At 43.9% G+C, this 14,067-nt stretch overlaps 1 protein-coding gene across 13 annotated transcripts in view; it reads left to right on the top strand.

Moving 5' to 3' along the window:
- ANK3 (ankyrin 3) overlaps positions 1 to 14,067 on the top strand; it is a 338,144-nt gene that overhangs the window by 181,789 nt on the left and 142,288 nt on the right. The window contains exon 1 of one of the 13 annotated variants that reach the window (XM_088670196.1): positions 2,115 to 2,272. The exons of the other annotated variants lie outside the window; for them this stretch is intronic. Coding sequence (XP_088526322.1) covers positions 2,249 to 2,272 — 24 coding nt within the window. The 5' untranslated portion in view covers positions 2,115 to 2,248. Of the gene's footprint in view, positions 1 to 2,114; positions 2,273 to 14,067 lie in introns of those variants that run through there. 13 annotated transcript variants of the gene reach the window in all.

Raw genomic sequence — 14,067 nt, 5'->3', positions numbered from 1 at the left:
TTTTGTGCATGCATATATCTCTGTATGTGTATAGTACGCACACACACATGCACACACACGCACACATGCACACACATAAATGCATCAATACACAGATACACACACTGCATTTAAACTGAGGTGGGGGGACAGTATCAACTCAGATAAATCATGCTATGTAATCTTATTGTACCTGAAATAATTTTTGTAAGCATATTTTCAAAAGCAGCTTTAGTTGCTGGATTACCCACAGATTTATTTACGGTGCAAAACAGCTGGTGACAATAACACAAGAGGCAGCAGAGCTTGTGAAAGTCGATGCAGAGTTCTCTACATCAGTTGCACAAAAAGATGTGGGCACCTCCCTGGGGGAGGAGTTTTCACAAACTGTTCCCTCCCTTGTTCTGATCCTTTAACTTCAGGCTACTGTGTTTCAGGTTGTGTTATAGCAGGCACCCCCAAACTGTGGCCCTCCAGATGTTTTGGCCTACAGCTCCCATGATCCCTAGCTAAGAGGACCAGTGGTCAGGGATGATGCCAATTGTAGTCCAAAACATCTGGAGGGCCGAAGTTTGGGGATGCCTGTGTTATAGCAACATACCCTCCAACACCAGCTGACCAAAGGAAATAAGGATATGTACACACTAGTAATGCCTGTTAGTTCCCATGTTAGTTTTTCTCTGCCTGCTAGACATTGATTGTGCTCATTTCCTTCACAAGTTGCAACAGGGTGTGCTGAGGGCTGCAACCGTTTCCTAAGAATGTGTAACCAAGCGTTCAACCTTACAATAGGTCAGGTTGTACTTTTAATAGAACAGCTTTAATCCAAACCCACTCAGCAACGTATACCAGCTAGAAAGGAGGTGGGTTTTTCTGGGGGGGGGGATGACAGAATGGAAGCAGTGTGTAGACATGTGTGCCCTTCCATGTACACCCACAGTTCCCAAGATGCACCCCCCCTCCTATCTAGATTTTTAACTTTCAGGAAGACCTGAGGAAGAGGGTACATCTTTCGCACATGCACTTACTAATACAACCCTTTGAGTTGTGTCCCCAGTGTTGTCTCAGAAGGCAAAATAGGGGCCATGAGACACCAGGTAGAGCCAGAAACTGGATCTGTTTCTAGAGGCAGTTGGAACATGTGTAACTATCGGTGCAGGGCTCCTGGAAGGCAAGCCAAAACACTGGAAGGAGGACATTTGTCCATGATCGAAATCCAGTTTGCAACAATCAGGCTTAGCTGAAGTTCAGAGCTACAGTTGCAACGTCCCAAGTCTTTTCTAGCCAGTTGTGGTTGGTGCCAGCTGCGTTCTTGAATATATTGTTCATTGGGTCCCCGTTGCTTGGAATGCTGTGTGGCGAAATCGTTGCATTCACTAGCTTATGTAGCTTTTAAAAAAGAGTACACGGACCCATGCAGTTTAGGTCTGTTGATGCTGGCTATTAGCCAGGAAAGCCAAGTGGCATCTCCATTCTTAAGAGGCAGTATGGTTCTTGGTGTTGGATGCTGAGAATAAGCAGCAGGAGGTGACCTTAACCTTTATGCCCTTCTGATGAACTTGCAGAGGCACTTGGCAGACTTTTGTTGGAAACAGAATGCTCGGCTGATCCAGCAAGGAGAGAAATAATTTCTTGAATCCATGCATTGTCAAGAAGGCAGAGGGAATTTGTTTTAAAGGCTGAAGCAAAGAACATATTTTGAACTTTAAAACATAGGGCTAAAATACAGACTGGTGCTGTTTCAGCATTGCTTATGTTCGCCATATTTACGTTTAGGCTGTTGTTTTTTCAAGCATACTTCTTAAAGGTATACTTGAAAATATAAAAGTATACTTTTCTTAAGGCATTAACCCAGGTTTCTCAGTAGCTGTGCAGAGCACTGAGCCATGCACAAGAAATGCGAAAAAGGTTTGAGTGCATATTTTGACCCCAAAAGAAAAGCTTTTGTGCCAGCTTTCATGGGATAGATCATGTTGCATACTCAGAAAGTCTCAGTTGCCGGCATATCTCTCTTTTAAAGCCTGTGTTGTAGATTGTTTGTGCAGCCAAACTACACTTGGTGGAATGTGTACAGATGAACTAGGTTGAAGCTGAAATTGTTCTGCCCTAAAGCAGAGGCTTTGGAAGTGTGCTGACCCACTGCACACTGTTCATGGGCATTAATGCAATTGTGGTGTTTTGTTAGAGGCTGAGCAGGAGCTGGATGGGCTGTCAGTGCGTGTAGAGATGGCTTGAACAGAGGACGCAAATATGCGATGTGAATTACACTATGGCCGGGAGCAATTCCAAAAGGGTATAGTAATTGCTTGCTTCTCTAATACTGATGTTGCTCATTAGACAAACTCTTTCTTGATTTGTTATAAAGCTAAAACTTTCAGGAGGTGTGGGACAGAAACAGCATCCAATCCACAGACTTTGCTGAACTGCTGTGTGGGTCAGTCGTTCAGAGACAGTGTTGTTCAAAAGCGTTAACATGGTGCAGGCTGGTCTTTGTGTATTTGTAAGGGGATTTCTTAGGAAATGGCTTACTATATGGGTAGGTTTGGGGCAGCTCAGTTATAGGAGAGATACAATTTCTTAAATAATTGAGTTTGGAATTAATTGTTTTTATTTAGGTGGTGGTGTTTTAAAATGTGAAGAACATGGTATACTGTGCTGCTTGATCAATTGGGGGTGGGGGTACTTTGACACCCGTCAAAATTTACTGGAATAAAAAAGAGATTTCTACCATCTAAAAATTGCAAAGCACTTTATATATTAGGAAAGTTTCACAACAGTTAGAAATAAGCTTGGAGAGTTGGCAGCTTGACTTTTACCTTGATTGTGACTTGTCCTGGGTTCAGCTCTTAGGCATATCCGTCCTCCGGGGGAGGTTTATGCATCTTGAGAGTCAGTGTGGGAGTAGTAGTTAGTTACATAGAACGTGGGACTCTGCCTAGTGCCTTACACTGAGTCAGATCATTGTTTAACCCAGCCTGGTAATATCTGCTCTGACTAGCAGTAGGTCTCCAAGGTCTCAAGCAGGTTCCCTACACACTAGCCCTCCTGATACCCTTTGAAGACACTAGGCGTTGATTACACTAGGACTGTGCCCCCCCCCCAAAGTCTTGTGCTTTACCACTGAGTTGTGGAATTTTGGACTTGAAGAAGAGTTTGGATTTGATAGCTTTATCACTACCCGAAGGAGTCTCAAAGCGGCTAAAAATCTCCTTTCCCAACAAACACTCCGTGAGGTGAGTGAGGCTGAGAGGCTTCAGAGAAGTGTGACTAGCCCAAGGTCACCCAGCAGCTGCATGTGGAAGAGCGGAGACACGAACCCGCTTCCCCAGATTAAGAGTCTTCCACTCTTAACCACTACACCACACTGGCACTTGGTAAGTGGATCGGATTTGAAGCAGGAATATTTGCTTCAAACATTCGTGAAGCTGTCTTGGTGACCTTGGGCATATCACAATCATTCAGTTTGACTTGAAACAGCTCCCACATACATTCCCTTGGATCCTTTGGAGGAAAGATGGAATATAAGCACAAATAAGGGTCCCTCCAGACTGTCAGCATTTTGTGGGAGGGGAAATGTTCCTCTTCCACCAGGCCTTTGGCTGATTGACGTATGATGCCCTTTTAAATGTGTGTGGGGGGTGTTATTGGTTTTGTTTTGTTCTTTTTATTATGTATATGTGTTTCTTATATTGTGATTTTATGTTGTGAACTGTCATGAGATCTACAGATAGTATATAAATTTACAGGTAGTATATAAATTTAATAATAATAATAATTCAAGTGCATGCTGGAGCTTCAGGTTTGCTCAATTAAAGTCGATTGAAGTGCTCTGTTGCGCTAGTGCAACAAATAAACTTAAACAAAAACCCCAGACTTTTGTGGTTTGGAAATTGGTGGGGAAATGCATTGAAAAATGAGTGGTGAACAAATGATTAATCAGACACATATAAACATCCTGCAAGTAAATCAGGATGAATGCTCATTCTGTTATAACTGCCCTGTAAACAAATCAGAACAAATGTTCAGTAAACGCAAGACAGTGCCTAAACACTGTGTGAACTTTGTTTGCCCAAATAAGATGAATGCTCAATAAATTGGTCATCTGGAGGACCCCTAACTTGATTTTCCAAGTGTGGGTCCTTATACAGCCCAAACAGCATCACCCATGAACTAGGGGTGAGATATCAGCAAGCATGGTGGAACCCCAAGGTTTGCGGAAATACAAAAAAAATCAGGAGGGGTGGAATTAAAGGGGGGACCCCCAAAACATCCCAATGAGAACTGAGCATGCTCAGTGCCCGCAGAATGTTGATTGTTGCAGTGTGTGTGTGGAAGGATGGGTGGAAGAGGCAATGAAACAATATCCTAGGGGAGGGTAGGAACATTCCACATTGCAATCTTTCTTTCTTTGTTTCTTCCTTGGCCAGTCCCATTTGTGTCACGTTCCTCCTCTCACCCCAATATAATTTTTACCGAAAGAACACATCCTACCTCAGCTTTTCAACTGGTAAAGGACAAGGTACTGTGGAATAACAGAATAAGAATAAAGGAAGAATACCGGTAATACCCCTCCCCACTCCAGTGTGTAATGGGGTCATGATCAGGCAGTGACCTCCATTACAAGGAAGACCCCTTTTCTATCTGTGAGATGTTAGTGAGTGTGTCTTACTGTATGTCCTCACTTGATGGAATAAAGACAGGGACTGTGAACCTCAATATTGTACCCTGGCATATGTTGGAACTGTCGGGAAATGGATCAAAACTATGCATTGCTTAACATAGAAACAGACCAGTGCTTTTTAAGACTGGGCTGTAGTAGTAAATAATTATTTCCAGAGAAGAAACCTGTCTTCTAGAATTTGTTGAGGTCAGATCTGTTTTAGCAACAACTAAAAATGTTGAGGTTAATCCAAAAATGGATCCAGGGTTAAAGAGCATGAAATAGATAAGAAGTAGGAACTCTAATTGGAAATACTTTTTTCAGAATGTTGCCTAAATGTTTGCTTGTTGCAGCTTTAAATATCCAATGCTTATCGGAGGGAGCAAGAGGTTTGATGTGGTTCAGAAGTTTGCTTGACTAGACTGTAGAACACTTCCTGCTCACACCCCTCCATGCCCCGAGCAACCTGTGATTTAGTCAAGTAGGACATGAGATGGAGATGTTTAAATCTACACATTATTCAGAAATGTCCCTGTTGATCTATGCAGAACTGAACTGGCATTAACAGCAATGCAAACAGTGGCTTATAAAATGATTGTAAACGTTGGCTTGAAACCATTTCTGGTTTCTCTTAGGACAGCCTTTGAAGAAATGAGGAATCACTCTTGAAAGCAGTTTGTTTCATCCGTAGTGCTGAGATTAGGCTTTTATATGTAAAGAGTTTTGGGACTGAGTTTGCTAAAAAGCCTTTGAAGCAGATTAGCAGATATATTGATGGACATAGCAACTTCAGATGGTCAGAGCAGATTAGTCCAGCAGGTTAGTCCAGCAGTGACTAACTGCTCATTAATGCCCAAGTGAACAGGTAGGTCATAGTCTGGCACGGATACCAGTAACAGTGCCAGGGGATGCTGTTTCAGAGTCACGGTGCCACCACAGAGAAGGCCATATCTCATGCACTTACCCCAGTGGTGGGATGAGACAGGCCTTCCCCACCCACTGACCACCTGCAGATCTAATGGCATGGGTAGGCAGATACAGGGGAAGGCATTCCTTGGAAAAACATTATTATTATTTGTTTAATACTCTCAAACATAAAACACATTTGATCACCAGAACTTTAAGTTCCTCATTGCTACTTCTTTCAACGTTTTACAAAAAATGCCGCCGCTTTCTTTACTTTGAGTACATCTGAGGGCATTGTTCAGCCTTCCTAATTCCAATGAGTAACCCTTTTTACTGGTTATCTTATGGAGGGAACAATGGCATTGAAATGAGTTCTATAATTCTGTCTTACAGCAATTTGCAGAGAACAGAGTGACATTCTATTTAAAAATCTATTAATTGATTCAGCTGAAAATCATTGTGTCGCATTTCAAAGTTGTGACTTTTGAATATGTCACTATGTCAGTAAAGTTATGGCAAAAGTCTTCATTTATTATTTTGATGATTGGTTTCTGTTGATATGACTCATTTATGAGCCAAACTTATAAGTAATAGTTTTTTTGTTAGTTTGTTTTAAAGGTCTATAGAACCTAAAGAGGGAAAGTTTTTGCCTTTGGTGTTGAGGATTTGTTCTAAAGATGCAATGTATTTTAGCACTAGCCTGGTAGCAAGTGAACAGGTTGGTGGGAGGAGGAATTGAGTGCAGTGGTGGAGGAAGAGGAGTGGGGGGGGAGCGCACTGCCCCCTGGCAGCACGATCCCAGTGGGGTGTCATCACGGCTGCCCCCCCCCCCGGCCGCATGCCAGCGTGCCACACCCTCAAGATGCACACCAGCCCCACCCCTGCCTGCTCTCTGCCCCCCCCCCCCGGTGCCGGAGTATGAAACTCCGCCACTGATTGAGTGCTTTTTGTGTCCTCTTGCACCATCATGGAAGTTCAGTAGGCTGTGGCAGAAGAGGCAGAACTCTCCACCCCTTCTCTGGCAGCTCCCAGCAGTCTAGTAAATATTACAAAGGGTGGCCACCTTTTCCTCTTGCAAAGCTGTTCTTAAAGCATATTAACTTCAAAAATGGATATGAATCAAAACTATAGCTTGATTTGGTGATTACATGACAGTTTAGCCGCTTCCCACTGTTAATCTAATTCAGCCTAAGAAGAAACACATATTGACTTGTGGTTTCACAAAGCGACGAGACCAACTAAAAGGTCGGCTTCCTTTTGTCATTCCATATTGGCTTCCCAGCTGAAGATGGGCAAGAGTGGGGAGGCAATAGTTGATCATATTTGAGTTCCTCAAATATTAGATTGTACCTACAAACAGCTGCCAACTTGGATAAAAAGGTAAAGGTAAAGGGACCCCTGGCCATTAGGTCCAGTCGTGACCAACTCTGGGGTTGCGGCGCTCATCTCACATTATAGGCCATGGGAGCTGGCGTATAGCTTCCAGGTCATGTGGCCAGCATGACAAAGCCGCTTCTGACGAACCAGAGCAGCACATGGAAACGCTGTTTACCTTCCCGCTGTAATGGTATCTATTTATCTACTTTTACTTTGATGTGCTTTCGAACTGCTAGGTTGGCAGGAGGTGGGATAAGTTGTGTTAATTTATCTTCTCTGCAAAAAAAAAAATGTGGAGGAAGGTATGCTGAGCATCATCTCAACTAAAACACTAATAGTTAGAGAAACAAAAGCAGTACACACAGTTCCCTAAATGAGATGGTTCTTTGATTCAAAGATTGCTGGTGCGACATGGAAAGCAAGGCATGATGCACTTGCTTGATGTGGTTTCTGAGTTAAAATGTTGTTGATGTGGCATGAGACCTGAGAAGCAGCACCAAGGCAGAGTATGGATTAGATTTTAAGTAATTTTGGCACAATTTTTTGAAATTTTATTTGGAAAGAAAATGATTAAAGTCACATCTATTTTATATGAATGTGCCCCTGCCCAACAAGGTTGGTTTTCAGTTTGTTTTTTTAAAGGGGAAACAAAAATCTGTTCAAACAGCACAGGGTATATATAAACTGGCAATAAATTTAAGGGCCTCCCGAAGTAACAGAAAACAATGCTTTGTTTTCATTTTCTTTGTGTCATCAGAAAACAGTGTTTTAATGCCATTTTATAGTTAACTGTTCTGTGCAAAAAGAATTACCAGGGCCTCTCTTGTAGAAATGAAATCATATAGCAATGGCCAGGTTGAATAACAGACTATGGAGGTAAAATGTTGGTAATAAAATCCTCTGCCTATGATTTCAGTTTTCGCTTTTTCATTTTGTACCTCCCAAAGAGTGAGTCAGCAGATGGTGAGAATGGTTTTGAATTTGTTTTATTAAGCTGGTTTTATTAGTCTCTATGTTATGGGTGGTTTTTATGACTTTTTATATTTTTTTAGCACTGTATGATGGCTTTTGTAATTAGCTGGCTATTGCTGTTTCTGCTATGGAAGCTACCTTAGGAGAACAGTTGCAGCTTATAAATCTTTTAAATACAATAATAAATACAGTATATAAAAGTTTAAACAAATTCAGGAAAATAAGGATTCCACTTACTGCCTCCCAAGTATAGGACTGCAATGACCCAACTACCTCAAAATGTTAATCTATAACACACACACACACTCATGTAGACCCCTGCTCTCAGTTTTAGGTTGCCAACATTTTGATCTTATTTATGTTATTTTTCTTTTCTTTTCATTTAAGGATAGAAAAGGCAATACTCTGGGTTACAAAATTTGTCCAGAAAAAGCAGTACGGTGCCTTCCAGATGTTTGGAACTGCAGTTCCCATCAGCCCCTGTGTGCCCACTGAGTGGGTTTCATGGGAAATGTTGTCCAAAACATCTGGAGGGGAAGAAAGGCTGGTTTCAATGCTTTGCCCCCAAAAGGAGGTAAATTAATTCTGGGCAACAGCTCTGCATGCTTCCACCCCAATTTGCTTGCCTCTAGCCAGGATCAAATATTATGTTTAATTCTATTCTACACATTCCCCCAGCGTCTTGATAGGTTTCTACTTTTCTGGTTTTCAAGTTGTCGCCTTGAGTTTTGTTCCCAGGAGGAGCTAAAGGGGTGTGGATTGTTTTGCTTCTGTCCAGTAGTACATCCCTCCACCCATTCAAATCTGTTCTAGAACACTCCATTGTATATACCAGATGGGGTAGGAGGCCAGCCAGCCAGTTCTCTTCAGCATTTGGAAAGCCAAAGCCATTTGCTACCAAGAATGTTTGTCAAGACGTAAAATCTTGGATCAATTGGTAGATGGGAATCCTGTGTCGAGCTTGATTGCCCCTTGTCAAAATAGCTCACTAAAGAAGATAATTTACATTTTTATTTTCGCTGAGTGACAAATTTGGCAAGATCTGAGACCAAAAAAAAGAGAGTCTAAATTTGGGGGCATAAATCTGCTAAAGGAGACAGAGGCAATGTGCTCTTCCAAGCAGGGCCAGCCTGAGACATTTTGGCACCTGAGGCAAACCACAAAACGGTGCCTCCGCCCTGCTAGGGAGGAAGGGGTGAATGAAGATCTGTATCAGGAACAAAGGAGGGGTATAAAGATCTACGTTGGGAACAAAGCTGAAAGGAGAGTAGCAGCCCCTGTGGATCCTGCCACCCAAGGTGGTAATAGAATCAAAGAAGTGTAGAATGGACCACAAGGGTCATCCAGTCCAACCCCCTGCAAAGCAATGTGGGGCTCGAAGCCGTGATCTGGACTGCACCACTTCAATCTGTGGGAGACGGATCACATTTTTGAATGCTTCTCTACATTAAAACTATCAACTAAACAGAAAGCAAGCACAACAAGGAAAGTGTTTACATAGTTTATAGAGAGCTCTTTTGTTTGTCTTTCATTTGTTTTCATGCAGGCGTGTTCAAAAGTGGTATCAGACTCTACAAGTGGAGAATGTGGTACAGTCCCTTCTACCAGCTCATTCTGCTGTGTGTTTAGCAGACCCTTTCTGGTTTTGGCTGTGCTACATTTGGGTTAGTTTCTTCTCTGTTGAGAATGTACATAATCTACAGCTTTTGTATACAAATATTTTCTTCCATGCTGTACATAGCAAAACCAGGATAGACTTCAAACAGAAGTTCATCAGTTCAAAATAGGGTTGCTACCTCCATTCCATGAAAAATGTTAGTATCCTTCTGTTGGGAGACAAGCCAGAATGTGTTCTGTTCGAGAACAATGAGAACCCACTAGAGGTTTCTCTGCACAACAAATGTTTATGGTGGAGTAGGGAAGCCAAACAACAACCTAATGCTCATTTAATAAACCCATGCTATGACAGTAATGTTAAATACCGCAAAAAAAACATTCAAAATAACATGAAAAGGGTATAAATACTGTTTTTGTAGTGGTGTAGGGCCATAGTTTTCCAACTGTGTTCCCAGGAACCCTTTGAGGGTGTTCATTTAAAAAAAATAAATCAAGCGGTATATAGTTTTTTAAAAAAATAAATAAACTCTGGGTGTCCTGCAGAGCTTGCCATGTGGTTCTCAGTGAGAAGATCCATAATCTCAGACACGTTTTCCCCAAATACTCTTTAAATGCCACTTTCCAATTTTCCTCTGCTTCTGTGGCTTTGTCTGTGTATGTCACGCTCAGTTTGCATAAGGCAACAGAGGCCTTACAGACGAAGCACATTCTTACTCTCAGAGAATCCTGGATGCTGCAGTTTAACCCTCACAGACGTAACGCTACCCGGCAACCCTTAACAAACCACAGCACTTTGAGAGAATGAATGTACTTATGAGCTTTAAAGGTATGGTGAATACTGAGCCCTAGAGTCAACCTTTAGGTACACCTCTCACACCCCCAAATGTGGGGGGAGGTGATTCTCAGAAGGTTCCCAAGCAGGCAAACAGCTGTGGAGAGGATTCTCTGAGGAAGTTTGAAAGCTATGTGGTGTATTTGCTTTAGACAGGGAGAGTTGGCATATTACCAGTGGCGGAGCTTCATTCTCCGCCACCGGGGGCAGAGAGCAGGCGCGCTGCCCCCAGGGATGTGGTGCGCGTTTTAGGGATGGGACGCGCTGCGTGCAGGGGCTGGACATGCATTTTAGGGGCGGGGTGTGCACAGGGTGCACATTTTGGGGGCGGGGCGGGCAACCGCGATGGCGCCCCCTGGGATCGCGCCGCTCGGGGCGGACCACCCCCACCACCCCTATCTTCCTACGCCCCTGCATATTACTTTGCATGTTTACACATAGCTGGATCCCACCGTTAGGCAGAATGAAGCAGCTACCTCGGGTGGCAAATGCTGAGACGGGCACAGTAACAATAAGGTGTTGGAGCTGCATCTGTTATGCACTTTGTAAGCTCTCCTGCTCGCCTCAGGTGCACCGTAGGATTCTGTCCAACACTGAACCAAGATTCAATTACCAGTCTGGTTGGCTTTCAGGTCATGGAAAGGAGAAGTGCCAACTCATCTTCTGCCTCAGGCAGCAAAATGTCTTGGGCTGGCCCCTGAAAACACACTACTGGTATATATATTTTTTAAAAACCACAGCTGGAATGTTTATGCTGAATCGGAATTAAGTAAAGAAAATTATCTTCAGCTTACTGTATACCAATCATTATTAGATGTGGGAAAGGTGCAGTGATAAACCAGCAGTGTGCATACCATACAGACTGTGGCTTCTTCTCTGACCATTTCCAATTTGCCGTTTTCTGCACTGCAGCTACAGGAACTCCATAATTAATGTAAAAAGGGAATATGAGATCATATTCAATGCATGGTTAAGCAAGGCTAAGCACATTGAAAGCTGCAGTTTCAGGGAATGGCAATGTTGAACATCTACAGTGCAGCCAGTTTTGATCAGTGTCCCAGCCCCATTATTTGCTTGATATTTGACTGATCAGAAGACACCCATTTTCCTTTTCCTTGTTGGTAAAGGTAAAGGGCAGGGCCGTCTTAAGCCCATCCAGTGCCGTGGCACAAAGGTCCCTCCAGCGCCCCCCTCTCAAAGCACAGCACTGACACGATCATGCTGAGGCAGCCGCCCTTCTATGAGCTGGTGGGCTACAGGCAGCCCCCTCCTGCCTTGCTGGCCAAACCAGCTCCTGAGCAGCCAGACTTTGCTCCATAGCCTCTCCAAGGACCCGGGAGTGCCAAGGTGACCATGGCAGCAGCGGGAGGCCACCTCTGAGGACTCCACGCTGCGCCTCCTTCTCCTTTCCCCAACGCTGGGTTCCGCTCAGTCGAGCTTTGCCACCAGCGTGCACACCGCGGGACCAGCAAGAGCTGCTTGGGCACTGTGCACGTGGCGAAGCTTGACTGAGCGGAACCCAGCGCTGGGGAAAGGAGAAGGAGGTGCGGCACGGAGTCCTTGGAGAAGGAGAGAGACGCGGCGCAGCCTCTCAGCTCATGGAGTGCAGTCCTGGCCAGACCGCCAGAACCCCGCACTCACTTGGTGCCCTCCACCACCTGGTGCCATGGTTCACTGCGCCAGTGCGCCACTAGCCTCTATGGCTAGGACGCGCCTGGTAAAGGGACCCCTAACCATTAGCTCCAGTCATGATTGACTCTGGGGTTGCGGGACTCATCTCACGTTATTGGCCGAGGGAGCCGGCGTACAGCCTCCAGGTCATGTGGACAGCATGACAAAGCCACTTCTGGCAAACCAGAGCAGTACACGGAAACGCCGTTTACCTTCCCGCTGTAGCAGTACCTATTTATCTACTTGCACTTTGACGTGCTTTCAAACTGCTAGGTTGGCAGGAGCTGGGACCGAGCAACGGGAGCTCACCCCGTCACGGGGATTTGAACCGCTGACCTTCTGATCGGCAAGCCCTAGGCTCTGTGGTTTAACCCACAGCGCCACCCACGTCCCTTTCTTTGTTTGTACAGTGGCAATTAAAATAACACAATTGACCACTTTGAAATGTTGACACTTGAAAAGAAAGGGTGTTGTGTTTTATTTCCTCTGAAAAAATGCTCTAATGGCAACCTAAAGCATTCTGTCTGTATGGGACCAATCATTCAAACAATTTGAAAATCGCAGAATGTGCAAAAAGGCTGTAACAGCATGCCAAGAATAATTATCCACTTGAGAGAGAGAATCTCTCTCTTTGGGATTGCACACTGATGACTTCCACCTTCATTTTCTAGGCGAACTTTCCTTTCAATGTATGTTATTCCCCAACCCCCAACTCAAATAATGCAATCTCTGGTTTATAAGAAGTCTTATGAGCCACCTGGGAAGAGCTGTAAAAATGAAAGCATTGATAACTAATCACAAAGGATCAAGTGCTTGGTTTCTGGACCTTTGTGGAAACTGGCTCCAAGAAATGGCAGCAGCTCTTGGTTAAGAATGGCAGAGGAAGCAGGCTGTTGTGGAATTCATATTGCAGGCAAAAGATCCAAGATGGAGATAGAAGTCTGTGAGCAGGAGGTGGGCTACATCAAAGCAGAGCAGGACAAGAACAAGCTGCACCAGCAGGCATGGGAAGCAAGCAAGGAAATAGTACAGCGGCCAGGTAACTGGCACTGGGCAGCCATTTTTGCCCCCTCCCCACATGTGTTTTACCATTAGGATGTTAGTAAGGGCAGGTTTTGTCTCTTGATGGTCATGTGGATCTCATGTGCATCCTGGTCCTGGGGCAACAGGGGATGATAGATGAGCATGCTTGGGTACTGTGTTCCCCATGCTGTCGAAAACATACCAGTTAACAATGGAAGACTCCAGATCCTCCAAGTGTCCCATTTTCCAGGGACAGTCCCAGAATTACAGAAGCCGCCCCGGTTTCTGATTTGATCCTGGAATGTCCTGCTTTTCCTTAGGACATCCCTATTTTCATCTGAGAAATATTGGAGGGCATGGGGTCATCTGAAGGCAGCCCTGTATAGGGAAGTTTTGTTATGTTTTTATATATGTTGGAAGCCACACAGAGTAGCTGGGGTATAAATATAATAACAGTAACAATAATAGTTGCTGTTGTTATTGAATGGGACATCCCTATTTTCCTTGGAGAAAGGCTGGGGGATATGAGATTCTTATCAGTAAATAAATGTTTTGATGCTGGCAGGGCCTGAGCACTTGAACCAAAAGTTGCTGCATAATCTTGAATTTATAATTCAGAGGTATGTGTTTATGAATGAATGAACGAACGAACGAACGAACGAACGAATGCATAAATATGGTAGCCCTGTGGGACAACATGGAACAAACGAGTTTCGCCTTGGGTGTTCAGCCTTAAGGGTTTCCAAACATCAGAAGATTGACAGGTGTTGGTCGTAGTCCTCCATGAACTTGTCATTCAGGAGACCTACTGAAATGTGCAGAAATGAATTATACAAGAGTACAATAGTTCAATTTCATGTTTCAATGAGGTTTCTGCAAGTGATAACTTGATAACCATGACAAAACTTGTGTGCAGCATAATCCTATGCATGCTTACTCAGAGGTAAGTCCACTAACTTCAGTGAGACTTACTTCATAGAACAGGGCTTAGCCAAAATGGGACCTTCCAGGTGTTTTATGGCCTACAATT

The sequence above is a fragment of the Zootoca vivipara genome, chromosome 5 (genome assembly GCF_965207765.1).
Source record: "Zootoca vivipara chromosome 5, rZooViv2.hap1.1, whole genome shotgun sequence".
Taxonomy (NCBI): Eukaryota; Metazoa; Chordata; class Lepidosauria; order Squamata; family Lacertidae; genus Zootoca; species Zootoca vivipara.
This window is presented reverse-complemented; position numbering and strand designations above follow the sequence as displayed.